The sequence below is a fragment of the Brachionichthys hirsutus genome, chromosome 5 (assembly GCF_040956055.1).
Source record: "Brachionichthys hirsutus isolate HB-005 chromosome 5, CSIRO-AGI_Bhir_v1, whole genome shotgun sequence".
Lineage (NCBI taxonomy): Eukaryota > Metazoa > Chordata > Actinopteri > Lophiiformes > Brachionichthyidae > Brachionichthys > Brachionichthys hirsutus.
Genome location: NC_090901.1, coordinates 13,579,641 through 13,594,661, shown reverse-complemented (window position 1 = coordinate 13,594,661; position 15,021 = coordinate 13,579,641). Strand labels below are relative to the sequence as shown.

Below are 15,021 nucleotides of genomic sequence, written 5' to 3'. Positions count from 1 at the left end.
CAGCAATCTCATTGGTTGTCTTAAAGCCTCTCTAAAGCCCCCCCCCCCCCCCCCCTCCCTCCCTGATTTCCCATCAGCCCTCGGTGCCCACTTGGCTCTGTGCGCCGAGCAAAGCGCAGCGTTTTGATTTGCCCCCTGAAATCACCGAGCGGACTTTCCCGTCAGACGCTCCGAGCTTTTCATCTTCACGCTCTTCATCCTTTGTTTCTGTTTTTATCTTCCTCCTCTTCCTTTCATCCGTTACTCATCCAAACTATTGCGCAAACCTTTAAGTTAGAAACCAAAGAGCCGAGGTGACTATTTAGGCACGAGAACGAAATAGACAAAAGTAAAGGACGATAAAAAAAAATATATATATATTGAATTAAATAATAGAAAATCTTTGTTCTAGAAATGCCCATAAATCATCGATTTCATGGATGCACCCTTTTATGTTGTGACATGACTGTAATCCAGCAGGATTAAATTACCACCCCTCTTTACGCACAAACCGAAAGACTGGTCGGTCGGTAAACAAAGGCGTTCCCTTTGCGGGATGACGCAGCCGTGACGCAATAAAACACAACTGCGCAAACGAAACTACTACAGACCGGAACATAAACATTATCCACTAGTGTTGTGCCGCAGGCTTCAAAATGGACTCTCTTCCTCCCACGACCAAAAACATGCAAATTAGGCGAATTGTTTACACTAAATAGTATAGGTGTGTGTGTAAGTGGGTGAATGATGAACTGGCGGCTTGTCCGGGGTGTCCCCCCGCCTCTCCCCTGTTGACTGCCTCGATAGGCTCCAGCGCGAAAAGACGAATGAATGATTTATCACTTATTTAACAGTAAAGCGACATAAAAAATATTGAGACCACGCAGAGGCGAACGCAGGCAAAAATTTCTATCTGTGGGCGTTTGGCTCCGTCTAGCGGTAGGACAGCGCTACTGCAACCTACTTAATGACAGGCTTTCCTTACAAGCCTGGTTTAAAGCATTTATTTGTATGTCGATGGAAAAAGTTAGGGATATATTTTTTTAAAGTTTCCTTTTAAATGAAAAAAAGAGCAGTGCAAAGAAATTAATGTTAAATAAAGACTTTTAACAATAAACTTTTGATATAGTGTATGTTCATGCATTAGGAGTACATTTTACACAATGCACATCATTTGGTCATAAATCAATTTAGGAAACAACAACAACAACAACAAAACTGAGGAGCCACTCTGGAAACCAAAGGACCGGCTCTCCACCAGCGTCCAGTTTATTTACTATTTTAATTTTCTATTTTCTGTAGATGTGTATTCAATGTTAGGGATATGGTTTATTGAGTAGTAGAGAAGGGGTAGGTTTAAATAAACGAATGCTTCATGTTTTGTTCATATTATTATTATTGTTGTTTTGACTATTATCATTGTTTTCGGTTTGTTTGTTTTTCTATTTGACTTTCTTAATAGCATGTTCGAAATAAAGCATTCATTCATTAATTCATTCATTCATTGTTTACCCGGGCCTTAGCCCATCCGGTAGGACTTTCACATTTAAGGTCACGGGCGACGCTAGTTCGTCAGTCTCGCTCTGACTAACCGCGCTACCGATGACGCTGCATTAAATGTGTCTTTTATTCTGAAGGAAACGGGACGGATGCGGAAGTAGTGCTACTGCTAGCTTACGGCTAGCGACGCAGCCTCCGCGCCCATGTGACCACACGATCTTTCTGTAGCGGTTTTCCCCATGAATGCTTCGCGCTCCGGTCTCTGGGCGGATTAGAACCCACTTTTCTCCCAAATTAGGTTCGCTTATTGTTACAGAACGTATTTTAAGCGATGCTGCGGATATAGCGCTAGCATGGCCTGACCGCTTCCCGACTCCCGTCAGTAAGTTAATCCTTTAAGTACAGCATTGGTGCTAGCATGGATGTAAACAAGCAGCATTCCGGGTAGTTAGTGTCGCTAACGCAGTTCAGAAGTCCGAAGTCGCGTAGGTTAATTGTTAACCAGCTTTTTTCTGCTAACATAGTCTCGTTTAGGTCAAACAGTGGAATAATGGCCTCCCACAAGTAGCTAACTCCGTTAGCCAAACTGTCATTGCTGTTCACGGCCAGTGTTAGCCTTCATCCATGTTTCTTAAATACGACCAATTAAATACTGTTTTGTCAGGAAGTGGTCACGTGACGGTCATTTTTACAGTGATGCATGCTAAAACTATTTGTCGTGCGTGTTGTGTTGCTTAGTTGTTCAACTACAGGAGGTGATTTTCATGTTTGTCGTTTCTTTCTCTTGCTTTGGCAACACCTTCCTCCTCCTCCTCCTCCTCCTCCTCCTCCCACAGGATGCTGACAGTCACTTGGGTGGGGCCCAGGCGGTGCACCGGAGCAGAAGCTCAAGGATTCACTCGCTTCATAGAGACACAGGAAGCGTTGGGCGGCCGGTTGAACCATGACTAAGTCCGAGTCGAAGCGGAGCGGCGTGGCGACCGGCGAGCACGTCGACCACGGCCCCCGGGAGCAGGGCGCGCTGAAGCAGCCGTCCAGGGAGGGGCTGCCACGGAGGAACACGGAGTGTGAAGTCTACGATGACGGGACCAACACCTTCTTCTGGTAACGTCTGTCCCCCCCCCAGGACAGGGAAAAGCCTGTGTTGACGATAATAGGTTGCTGCAGCTTTCAAGGTGAACTGAAGGACGGGGCAAAGTGACCTCCGGGGGTCACGGCACATAATCCTGGGACGCTGCCGGGCTTCGGATTAACCCGATAATTACTCTCTACGCTTTACTGATCAAATCCTTTCACATACAATAATACTTCGACATACGCGTATAAATCGTTCCTGGGCCGAGCTCGTAACTCAAATCGCTCATCAACGGTAGCGCTAGCAGGCACGCAGGAGAAGGGAGGGGGAGGGGACGCTTTACACCGTAATTGTACTTTACACGTGTACTTGGACCTAATAGTTCTGTTTTTGGAAGGCTTTGTGTACTTTACACGTGTACTTGGACCTGATAGTTCTGTTTTTGGAAGGCTTTGTGTACTTTACACGTGTACTTGGACCTAATAGTTCTGTCTTTGGAAGGCTTTGTGTACTTTACTCATGTACTTGTACTTCACACGTAAACTTGGACCGAATAGTTCTGTCTCTGGAAGGCTTTGTGTACTTTACTCGTGTACTTGTACTTCACACATAAACTCAGACCGAATAGTTCTGTCTCTGGAAGGCTTTGTGTACTTTACTCGTGTACTTGTACTTCACACATAAACTCAGACCGAATAGTTCTGTCTCTGGAAGGCTTTGTGTACTTTACTCGTGTACTTGTACTTCACACATAAACTCAGACCGAATAGTTCTGTCTCTGGAAGGCTTTGTGTACTTTACGCGTGTACTTGATAGCATCCTTTTGGTTGACGATTGGACGCAACAGGGAGACGGAGTACGGAAGGTGATCGAGGGAAGCTTGTTTGGAGCGCTCGGCCATTTAGCGCCACCATCTGGAAGTTGCTTGAGTCTCGGAACACTCGTTTGTGCTTGCTGTGCTTCAACACTGGCTGCGTTTACACGGACAATATTTATTTAAACCGATCAGAGTTCGGATTAAAATTATGATCGGATGCACTGTGTTCGTGGACCCTGAAAATATTGATCCGATTAGGTCTTGCGTGTTCATGCATCACACTTTCAATTGGAATAAATTGTTCAGACATGCACAATTTGACCAAACGTACTGGAAGTAGTAGAAGAAGAAGCCGGAGTGACTTCCGTTGTAAACAAAACATGGCTCCGCCCCTTTCTGCTTGAAACGTCAGCGTTATTTTCGATCTCTGGTGGTGGAGTCGGTGACGCTGGCTGTCGTGGAAATCACTGAGCTGTTGGAGACGTACGGCGGAGGACAGGCGCTCTGTCTCTAGGAGACAATGTGGCGACCATCTTGTCCCATCTGGGCTCAGGGAACTTCCTGAAAGGAGTTTGGAAGATGCCCCGCCTCTCTGTGCTGCCTCACAAAACACAATCCTCATCGTTTTATTCTCAGACGGGTGTTGTTGTTCTGCGATGGAACCGTTGTTTCTGTTTCTGTTTACACTGAATATAACAACAACAACAACAACGTTAATGCTGCTCTGGAGAGGACTTGACCATGTCCTCACTGCAGCTGTTCTTGACGCCCTTCTGCCTCTGCAGGCGAGCTCACACTGTCACTGTGCTCTTCATCCTCACCTGTGCGCTGGTCTACGTCACCCTGTTGGAGGAAACCCCGCAGGACACGACCTACAACACCAAGAGGTCAGTAGGCGGAGCCTCAACGCTGAAGACTGGAAGGTTTACAGTACAGAGTTCCACATTTAGCAACAATTTCATCGTCCATCGTCTCCGTTTCTCCTCCTGCTCTCCCACCGCTGGACCGTGCTGTGGTAGACGGGAGGCGCCAATGCATAAATGCAGCGCTCCACGGCGCGCAGTCGCAGGAAAAACACGCCATCGACTCTTCTGTTTTGCAGTTTTTAATGATAATTTATACCGGTATATAAATGTTATCGCCCAACCCTCATAAATAGTTGGTTGCCCCGTCGGGCGGGCGTTAATGTCGAACCCTGGTTTAATAGGAACGGAAACTGATGGGAACTGAGACCATGAATGTCAGGTTGAGATTCCATTGGATTAAGAATTGATGACATCATTGCTTTAGGTCATTATTTCCTGTAAGGCCCCCTCTAGGACGATGAAAACATTTTGCGCCCCCCCCCCCAACTCTCCACTGCGACCATTAATAGTATCCTTTGTCTATAATATCTGCATTACATTTTGTCCTGACTAACATTCAAGAAAACAAAAAATAAATATAGATCATCTTACAACAAAGAATAACTTTAAAGTCTGCAATGATTCTGATATCAGTATCATCAATCCCTGAGACTGTCTCTGCAACATGGCTGCTTGGTGAGGGGACACTATATCACATGCTGCATGATTGTATGAATTTAAATGATTAAATGTGAATTAGCTTACTCATATTTAACTGGCAGTTACGTGTTGTATGCTGTATGCTAGCTGCAAATTTTTTTTTTTTAAAGGTCCCATATTATGACAAACTCACTTTTCCCATGTTTCTACACTATTCTGGAGGTTTTTGGTCCTGATCAACCCAAAAAGAGCAAAGCAATTCATAATACAAAAAATCATCAAATCATTCAAATAAAAATCATTTAATAAGTTTGACGTTTTGTTAGAGCCATAGTGACGGTTTGAGCGATCAGTTCTAAACAGCCCTTTCTGCCCTGGCGGGGGTGAAGCAGTTGCCCCGGTTGCCTTGCTCCTTATTTAGCGTGGCCTGAATCAGTCCATTATAGAAGAGTCGACGATAAACACTAAACAATTCCCCTTCCTGCTCTTTGTGTTTATGGAATGCTGGCTTCACAGCTTGGAATTATAATCAGGCCACAGAGAAATCAAAATAGGTGTCTCACACGGAATCATGGAATGATGTTTCTCATTGATGCTAGGCGGGAAAACTACCCATTCCTGCTTACCTTCTCGAACTTGACTACGTCTTCCTGTTGCCTTGCAGGGGCATTGTGGCGAGCATCCTGGTGTTCCTGTGTTTCGGAGTGACACAAGCCAAAGACGGACCCTTCACGAGACCACATCCAGGTAGGAACTCTATTCCCGGTTGGAGGCTTGAGCTGCTGTTACTTCCATCCATTTTCCGCTCTGCGCGTCACGGGAGTTGCCGGAGCCTATCCCAGCTTGCTATGGCCGAGAGGCGGGGCGCTCCTCGGATGCGTCGCCACACAGGGACAGACCTCCATTCACGTACACGCGACGGACAATTTGGAGAAATCAATTCACGTAGATTGCATGTTTTCTGAGGTTGGAGGAAACCGGAGAAAAGCCAAGCATATAAATAAATGTTATAATGGAATTATTATAATGACCGTAAATCAATAACCGCAATAAAAGGACAGCCCCGATGCATTTGATACTATTTACTGAAACATGCGTTTTATTATTGACAAACGCAATGTAAAATTCCAGTGAATAAATGATGTGAAACGACATTCCTGCTTCCTGTCAAAGTGCTATTGACCAAAAAAGGGATGCTCAACCGAAGCAAATTACAAGCCACACAGACCATACGCATTTTGATTTTCAAAACACAGGACATTTGTTACCCACTAACTGCATTAAACGAAATGCACCAGGAGCTGGCTCATCCCTCGACCCCCCCCCCCCCCCCTGTGCGTCTGGCACAGAATCAGTCATCAGACGGCTGCTTCTGTTGCACAGTCTCCAAAATAGGCTGTGGGGAAAACTAAAACTATTGTTGACTTGACCTCATTAGGGACACGATGCGGCTAATTTGTGGATTTTTACAAGCTAAAAATGCAGCCAATAGATTTAGTCTCTTCACATCAGACCAATAAAATGATCACACACATTAAACTATTCTATTACGTCAAACACACGCACTAAAGTCGTTTTGCGCTTCATGCACACACAGACCTGTTTTACCTGTACGCCTATGGCAGAGAGTATTCCAAACTTAATTCAGCCATAATCAACAGGTGGTCACTGGTCGACCAAATATTCTGAACCACAAGCAACATCAGGATGAGAATAGTCGTAGATTTGTGTGAAGCTGCTTCAAAAGTGCTAAAACAAGGATTCATAGCATCGTGTGAGAAGGAGTTCGAGTGGATGCGTAAATCTAAACGAACCGATCATAGCATTTCCTGTATTTATCGCTTCACGGTGATCAATAACGGCCGCTACGGATGAGGAGACATTGTGAAACGGGGAAAAATACCAGGAAAATGAGAGACAAGTCAACGGGTAAAATTTCACCAAACACACGGAGGCTACAAAGAAAGAAACGGAGCTGGAAGTTATGATGGAAGGAACGTCGTTTGCACTCTTGGCTGTAAAATTACTAGGAAGTTCAGAGTAGCAGGAATAACGAGAATTATCAACGATATTAGTTCCAATAGTTGTCTTAATTTATTCCATCACTGTGAAACGGCGATAATATAATATGGAAACGCTTTTCTATCTCGAAATACTCTAAATGGCTAAAAGAATCCACTTTTCCTTGATCAGTAGTAAACAGACCAGCCTCATCATGGAAGAAACGCACACGATGCAGCTTTCAGGTAAAAGACGATCGACCTGTCGGGAAGGAAACGGCTGTTGCACGTCAGCTGGTCATCAATGAATCGATGGCGAGGCGTTGGAGACGACAGCGTGAGGAACTGAAAGTGACATTAACAGCGATCAAAGAGAGACTGACATTTTTAGGTTGTTGAATTCTGACAGTGAAGAAGACGTTTTATTGGATTTAATGCGCAGGAGGAAGATGAAGACGGCGATCAATGACTTCTGGCAGGCTACTATGTTTGCCGTTTTACAGGTACTGTTAGGAAAAAATAATTACGTTTAAAAATAATCTTTGTGTAAATATCTCGTGTTACAACGTGAACGCCTGCGGCTTAGAATGAGGTGCGCTTAATAGTCCGGAGGATAATGGAAATTTCACCTGGATCTGATCCGAAATTACGAACACCGATGGAGCCGACATAAATGTTCCTATGCTTCCAGGTGAAAGCCAGGAAAGCACACAGAGGGGTGGGGGCTGTTCTCTCTGAGCCGGTTTAGGCCCGATCCGCCTGGAGAGATCCTGGGAAAAGCCCCAAACGGGCGTAAAGATGTTATAACCTCCAACCCCTGGCGGGGGATGTCAGCAGCTGCTTTTCAACATCCACTCATCTTAAATTTTCTGATAACTAAATGTCTTATAACATACAACATTACTATTACAATAAAAAAAAAAAAACACTTGGTGCAAATAAAGAGCAAATGAGACATAACTGCCGTCTTCGTGTCGGAGCCGCTTCCACTTCTCCCATTCATCGGGGGTGGGGTGGGGGGGGCTTGTTTTTCAGGTGCTGCTCCTTCCTGTAGCTGCAGTCTTGAAACATGTGGATTGAGTTCTCTTCTACTCGCAGCGGCAGCGATGCTACGGAAGCCCACGAGCAGGAATAGTGGAACGGAATGCGGATAAACTGTGGCAAAATGAACATTCATTTTAGCAGAACATTTTATTAAATTGATTTTATTCCCAGCCCGAGTTTGACATGTTGGTGCTCCCATGAGCTGATCCATTATCCATGATGATTATGTGTTCCTTTGAACTCCTTTGAACTCCTTTTGAGATGGGTTTTTTTTCCCCCTCTATTTTCTGCAATCTACAAAAAACGACTAAACTGATCTCTGTGAAACGACGTAACCTTCATGCGATGATCTTCGTCTTCTTCACGTCGTCCAACATTATTTCTTTATCTTTCACTTGAAAGCTGGTGTCCCATCTCTCCATCACTTTGTCTTCCTGTAGCATACTGGAGGTTCTGGCTCTGTGTCACCGTCGTCTACGAGTTGTTCCTCATCTTCATCCTCTTCCAGGTTGGTGGTCTGCTGCTGAAGATGACGATGATGCCATGATGAGTGATTCTGTGGGTTTCTGTAATAATTCTATGCTTCTGAACCCTGTGACCCAGACGGTTCACGATGGACGACAGTTCATGAAGTACATCGATCCCAAGCTGGGGGTCCCCCTACCCGAGCGGGACTACGGAGGAAACTGCCTCATGTACGACCCAGGAAACGTCAGTGACCCATTCCACAACATCTGGGTGAGACTTCTGATTCTGTTCAACTCTGAAGAAACGTTCATAAGAATATTGTAACGCAACGCGTCCTGATGAATTACGGTGCCGTTCTTCTTTTTCTTTCGGCTTGTCCAGCCAGGGGACTTTTCTACTTCACCCTGTCCTTTACATCGTCCTCCCCAACACCAGCCACTCTCATGTCCTCCCTCACTGCGTCCATGTATCTGTTAAAATAAGGTTTCTTTTTTTTTCCTCCTTAGTTTGCCTTTTCCTCTTAGCAAAGAACCTCTCCAAGACGTTTTTATTTTTTTTATTAGTAATTTTCGCTAGTTTATCCACGTGACCAAGAAAATTCACAGGCGAATGTTACGTTGGAGAAAATCCGGTTGTTTTTCAAAATAAAATACCTTTTAGGCGCTAATAATCGATACAACGGAAATGTTATAAATTAGTTATTCTTTCTGTGCGGCCCGGTAAGAAATGCCTCACGGACCGGTACCGGGCCACGGACCGGTGGTTGGGGCCCACTGTTATAGAGGATTTATTTTTGTCTATGCAGGACAAGCTGGACGGCTTCGTTCCAGCTCACTTCCTGGGATGGTATATCAAGGTAGGTAGGGACTGAACCTCAGTCACCTTGTGCACTCGGGGACGAGAGATCCTGTCCAGTGACGGTTTAGAACAGGGGTGTCAAACTCATTTTCGCCAAATGTAAACCGTAACACAGTAAAAAATGAAACAAAATGTAATGTCATTTAATGTAAAATAAATGTAACTACTCCTTAACATGCGGTTAAATAACTATTATTTTTTTTATTTAAATCTTTAGCCGCCACAGTAATTGCAATAAAATATTCAGTTTTGAAGTCACTTTTTTTAAAAGGTTGTAACTTAAAAAATGTTAGAGATAAAGCCATACTGTAAATGAGAAAAATCATAAGTATGAACAAAAGTTTGTAATCGGAATAAATTAACACATCTAATAATATGGGAAAGTTCCATTCAAATGCAATCATCACGCAGGAACAAAGATAATCAATATAAAATCAAAGCAAAACCAAAAAGCCACCACCTTGTCTAGTCATGGACATGCTCAAACCAAAAAAACAACCGGAGTGGGAAAGATAAAGAACATTCCCCGAGTCAATGCCGCGGAAAAGACGTCACTTTCAGGATCAGCACTGGACAGCTCCATATGTAGCCGACTACATATGGAGCTGTCCAGTGCTGATCCTGAGTGCCATATGTCGCCGGGATCAACATTTCAGCACATGCTGGAACAAACAAGAAAGTTCAAATAACTTTCAATAGTCACCTCCAGCAGATTATTGATTTCCTGACTGCAGCGTGTTGCTATTGTTATTGCCATGTTGCTGAATGTTTCCGTTTGATCAGTTCACTACTTAAGGTACAAACATTGCATATTCAATTGTATAGTTGCAAAAATATATGGATAGATTATTGCTGTTATTATAACATAAATCCTTTCAATTGATCAGGTTAAGAAAACCACACTACTCCATCAATCAATAATCAAACTTATTCAAGTAAATAATATTAAATAATAAATAAAGAAAAATATCATCCAACACAAGTTATGGCATTAATTTTGTCACAGTTGAACAAATGTGGGCAGTTAAGAACATGTGACAGATGCAGCATTTTACAAAAACAAATGTCTGCACACGGCTCTCGGGGGGCCACAAAAATTCCTTGGAGGGCCACGAGTTTGACACATGTTGTTTAGAAGCAAAATAATAATCGTCTTATGTAATCTTGAAGCAGCTCAGTGAGCAGTGAAAACGTGTCTCAGTCGATGGACCCTGACACGGACAGATGTTTCTTTCTATGGTGTCTCTCTGACATCCTCCCACAATTCCCGTCTTCCTGCCACTCATCCTCTTTTTTCTCTTCCTCCTCAGACGCTGATGATTCGGGATTGGTGGATGTGCATGATCATTAGTGTCATGTTCGAGTTCCTGGAGTACAGCCTGGAGCACCAGTTACCCAACTTCTCAGAGTGCTGGTGGGACCATGTATGCACGAATACTGCACCTGTAGCTCCAGGAAATGATTTAGATCGTCTCTGGAGGCCAGTTGCATCATTCTAAATGGTCTCGGCTCATAAACGCACTGAGATTAAGTCGACTGACGTTCATGGAAATAATGAGATTAACTGCTGTGACATAATCTGTGACATAAAAATTACTTTTCTTGCTAAATATGCTTTATAAAGAACAGGAGGCGGAGCTCCCGGCGCGGCAGTGGGAGGAGCTCCATTGATGTTGTGTTTGTGTCTAGTGGATCATGGATGTGTTGGTGTGCAACGGGCTGGGGATCTACTGCGGCATGAAGACCCTGGCCTGGTTGTCCATGAAGCCCTACCAGTGGCAGGGCCTGTGGAACATTCCCACCTACAAGTAGGACCTCACAAAAGCCCAGCCTAGCGACCACCGTGCCTGCTGTGTTGGAGCCGCTTTTTTTATTTATGCCCCCCCCCCCCCCAGAGGGAAGATCAAGCGTATCGCGTTCCAGTTCACGCCGTACAGCTGGGTGAAGTTCGAGTGGAAGCCGGCTTCAACGGTTCGCCGCTGGCTCGCCGTGTTGGGCATCATCTTCATGGTAAGGAGTGGAGTCGGATGCTGCGGAAGTCTACTTCCTGTTGTCTTCCTGCTCTGTGGGAGGAAACAGGGGGAACATACGAACTCTGCACAGATAGGATTAGAACCCGGTACCGGGGCGACAGCGCTAACCACTCCGCGACCCTGCTGGAACCTCAACTGAATTAGTTGATGTCTCTACAGTATTTTGTATAAAATGTTTTGGTAATATTCAGGAAGCATTCCTTAGTTACACACAAGAAGACACTTTTTTCTAACCGTGGGGTCGGGTCGTTTCTAACTGAACCTTTCACTTTGAGCCGAATCCAATAAATGTGCGCCGTCTCCTCTAAATCCCAGTTCCTGCTGGCGGAGCTGAACACCTTCTACCTGAAGTTCGTGCTGTGGATGCCGCCTGAGCACTACCTGGTGCTGCTCCGCCTCATCTTCTTCGTCAACGTGGGCGGCGTGGCCATGAGGGAAATCTACGACTTCATGGACGACCCGTGAGTCGGGGGGGCTCAGCGGCGAACTGAATGATAGCATTAGCTTCTTATCGCCTTCACGCATGGAAGGCAAGTATTGGTAAATATTGACCTTTGACCTCACCAAACAAAAGTTATTACCAAGTCATTCACCGATGGGATCGAGATCAAACGATTTATTTTATATTTAATATGAATTTAGTTATTTTCCTCATCAGGAAGTTCCACAAGAAGCTTGGCCAGCAGGCGTGGCTAGTGGCGGCCATCACCGTGACCGAGTTCCTCATCGTGGTCAAATACGACCCCAAGACCATCATGCTGCCCATCCCCTTCTTCATCATGCAGTGTTGGCACTTGGGACTCATCCTCATCGTCATCTGGACGGTGTGGCGCTTCTTCTTCCGGTAAGAAGGACGCCCGAACACACCGCTGAACCCCGTTAGCGTTAGCGTCGGATTCACCTCCCTCTGCGGCGTGGTCCCGTTCGTAGCCACGCCCCTCGCATGTTAAGCTTCTCTTCTGTGTTCTCCCCCCTCCCAGCGAGGTCGATTCCAGTGAGGTAGATACAGGGGGGGGGGGGGGGGGGGGCGCTACACCCCCCGTTACGCCCTCTCGTCAGCAGCGTTGCTTTGTTTCCTCACTAATCACTGTTTGGACCGATCAATAACCCGAAGGGCGATCAGTTCCTCGCTGGGGCGGATATTGAATGGCGTGGCTTGTTTTAGCTCCACCCCTTTGTAGCGTATCGTTCACCGGTGTCTGAGCGCGCTGTCCTGGCGTGTCGTCCTCTGTGTTAGCGGCTCGCCGCTTCATCCGGCATCACTCTCCGGGCCGCCGCCGCCGACTTCCTGTTATGACATCAGAGTAGGAAGGACTTCTCAACCTCTGCTGAAACGAGCTGTGATTTTTCTGCTAACGTCGCTGCTATCTTTTCCTCGCAGTGACATCACTCTCCGTTACAAGGAGACCCATCGGCGCACACAGGAAGTCCCCGTGGACCGGGACCGTTCCCTTGGCAACGGCGGCACCGGCACCCCGTCTGGGCGGAGCAAGTTGAACGGGAGCTCAGAGACAGTCCGGCAGCGGCGGTTGTGATGGGACGTTCGGCGGACACACGGACACACGGACACACGTTGCTGTTCTGACCTCGTTTTTAGTGCCTTGCCACGGAGCAAGGCGTCGTCTAACGGTGGGAGGGGGGCGGGAACTTCATCGCTGCAGGGCTTTACCTCATTCAGCGTTCTGCTAACATTCGGGGACTTGGTGCAGAGCAGGAGGCTCTTTAGAAATAACTCAGGCAGTTGGGCAGAGAGGGGGAGGGGCTAGAATCCTGACCAGGATGGAGGGAGGGGCTTCAGGAGGCTGTAAATATGTTTGCCCCTTTAACCAGCAGCGGTTAAAGCGGAACGGTGACGGGTTCTCTGGGGACGGCGGCGCTCACCGTTATCCAATGCCTCCTTTCACACGCTCGGTGTGAATGCAGAAAGCGGTGGGAGCTGACATTACGACTCATTTGAGAGATGAGCGGTCCAGAATCTAAACTGAGACGGTCCTACTCGGACGTGCGGTCCAGGGTGGAACCCAATAGAACTCTGAATGCCTCCATCTTGTTCTTCATAGAACATGCATTTAAAAACGCTCACTTTTCCAGACGACCTTCCGGTTTGTCGTCTTTCAGGGTTCTCAGATCTTCTGGAGTTCCTCTCTGTTCGGAATGAAATGAGACGTTTGTGTAAGAAGGTGAAGAAGAGATGCGACTGATGGGGGGGGGTGGGGGGTTCTGTGTGTGTGTGTGTGTGGGGGGGGGGGGGGTTCATTGTTTCTGTTACGTGAATGAACACTAGATTCTCATGTGTAAAATGAAAGACAGAATTCTTGCAGCGCTCCGTCCCCTGCAGAGATCGGGCTCCGCCTCCACTGCAGGGCTGGGGGTGTGGCTTAACCGACGCTCACCAGAGCGTTAATGTCTGTCTTGTTTTTGTATTTAATTTCGGTTATTTATAACCAAATGCGTTCAGCCGGCGTTCCTGCTGAAGCCGCAAATGCCGGCTCGTATCTCTCCGAGGCTCCTCTTCATTTCAGACGGTTCTCAGCGGCTCCTTGGCTAGATCGCCATGGCAACGGACGCTGCACAAAACCCGGTCCACAGCAGGTTGCGTTCAGCTAACAGAATGTTCATGCAGACTCGTTAAGTTGTCTGCTAATCTGCATTTTCGGACTGAGCGGCTGGGGGTCAACTAGTTAACTACTACTAACTAGTTCCTACAAAAGTAAAACAACTTGAGCCGCTCCGTTCCTTGTTTTTGAACCACCAGAAGATGTCAAGATGGCAAACAAAAAAAAAAAAAGCTGCTTCCCTGTAGCAGCTGTTTCAACATTCTTCTTCGAGCATTCCTTCGAAGTTGTTTTTATTTATATTGCACCTAATTAAAAACCGAATGCAGCAGGTCGGAGAAAAAAGAGGGGGTGGGGGGGGTCAGACTCCGAAGCATGCAATCTGATAGTTCTGTTCTATTTACCATTTTAATTTTCATGCAACTCTACAGCTTTGGGGCATAAAATCAGCTCCAAATGCCAGTTTATAATTTTTATTTTCTAGAAAAGACCTAGAAATTAGTTAATTGAAATAGTTTTGGACGTGACTTTACAGAGAACTAAGTCACGTGCTTTATAGATGCGGCGTTCCTGTTGGATTTTCAGCTGTAATGGAATCAGTTTGTAAAGTTCTGTCTCTTGACAAAGACCGTCCAGTTTATCAGGCCGCTGTCCGTTGCTGCTGGACGTGATGAGAAGCGACGTCCGGCACGGGCTTATTCCGCGAGGCTTTGTCTCGCGCTCGTTCTCCCTCGTTTCTTTGAAAGTGGGTGATGCACATAATTTCAATAAAACCAAGTGAAAACCTTCAGTCTGACCCTGAATCGGTAAAGTTCCTACTACAAATACGTCTCCGGTGCTGCAAGGTGATGAGACCCACGGGTCTGACCCATCGCTGAACAGGAATAATCCACCAAGACACGGAATCATCTCATTTGTCTTTATAATATGACAACCTGTTTCCACATGGGAGGATCCGAGTTATTGGCGTTCCAAGCGATGGCGGCAGCTCTTCCCGTCTGGGACGGCGCTGCGAACGGTTCCCGGCTCCGGAGGATGAAATCACAGATGAACCTCTCGTCTGCTTCATTACAGCGTTTCAAGCATCTTCCAATCCAACAATCTGAAACGGATTCAACCTGCGTAGTTCAGCGGAACACCAGGAAGCAACCTGACCCCGCCCTGAGACATTATTGCATAGATACTCA

The 15,021-nt window shown here is 46.1% G+C and overlaps 2 protein-coding genes across 2 annotated transcripts in view; one reads left to right on the top strand and one right to left on the bottom strand.

Moving 5' to 3' along the window:
* Positions 1 to 2,422: 2,422 nt before the first annotated feature.
* On the top strand, positions 2,423 to 12,860 carry ptdss2 (phosphatidylserine synthase 2). Its single transcript, XM_068738964.1, has 12 exons — positions 2,423 to 2,583; positions 4,157 to 4,258; positions 5,541 to 5,623; positions 8,361 to 8,428; positions 8,524 to 8,658; positions 9,194 to 9,244; positions 10,557 to 10,670; positions 10,936 to 11,054; positions 11,142 to 11,256; positions 11,595 to 11,740; positions 11,938 to 12,123; positions 12,661 to 12,860. The coding sequence occupies exons 1-12, from the start codon at positions 2,423 to 2,425 to the stop codon at positions 12,812 to 12,814; spliced, it is 1,434 nt and encodes a 477-aa protein (XP_068595065.1). The 3' UTR covers positions 12,815 to 12,860.
* Positions 12,861 to 13,358: 498 nt separating this feature from the next.
* Positions 13,359 to 15,021, bottom strand: part of ankrd26 (ankyrin repeat domain containing 26) — a 26,558-nt gene continuing 24,895 nt past the window's right edge. The window contains exon 41 of the mRNA XM_068738963.1: positions 13,359 to 13,424. Coding sequence (XP_068595064.1) covers positions 13,359 to 13,424 — 66 coding nt within the window. The remainder of the gene's footprint in view (positions 13,425 to 15,021) is intronic.

What these genes read in the sequence shown, in the direction of transcription:
- ptdss2 (XM_068738964.1), top strand. Translation starts at nt 2,423, where the DNA reads ATGACTAAGTCCGAGTCGAAGCGGAGCGGCGTGGCGACCGGCGAGCAC. An exon ending in ACGACCTACAACACCAAGAG is followed by an intron (nt 4,259 to 5,540) that starts GTCAGTAGGCGG and finishes GTTGCCTTGCAG; the next exon opens with GGGCATTGTGGCGAGCATCC. An exon ending in TCATCTTCATCCTCTTCCAG is followed by an intron (nt 8,429 to 8,523) that starts GTTGGTGGTCTG and finishes CCTGTGACCCAG; the next exon opens with ACGGTTCACGATGGACGACA.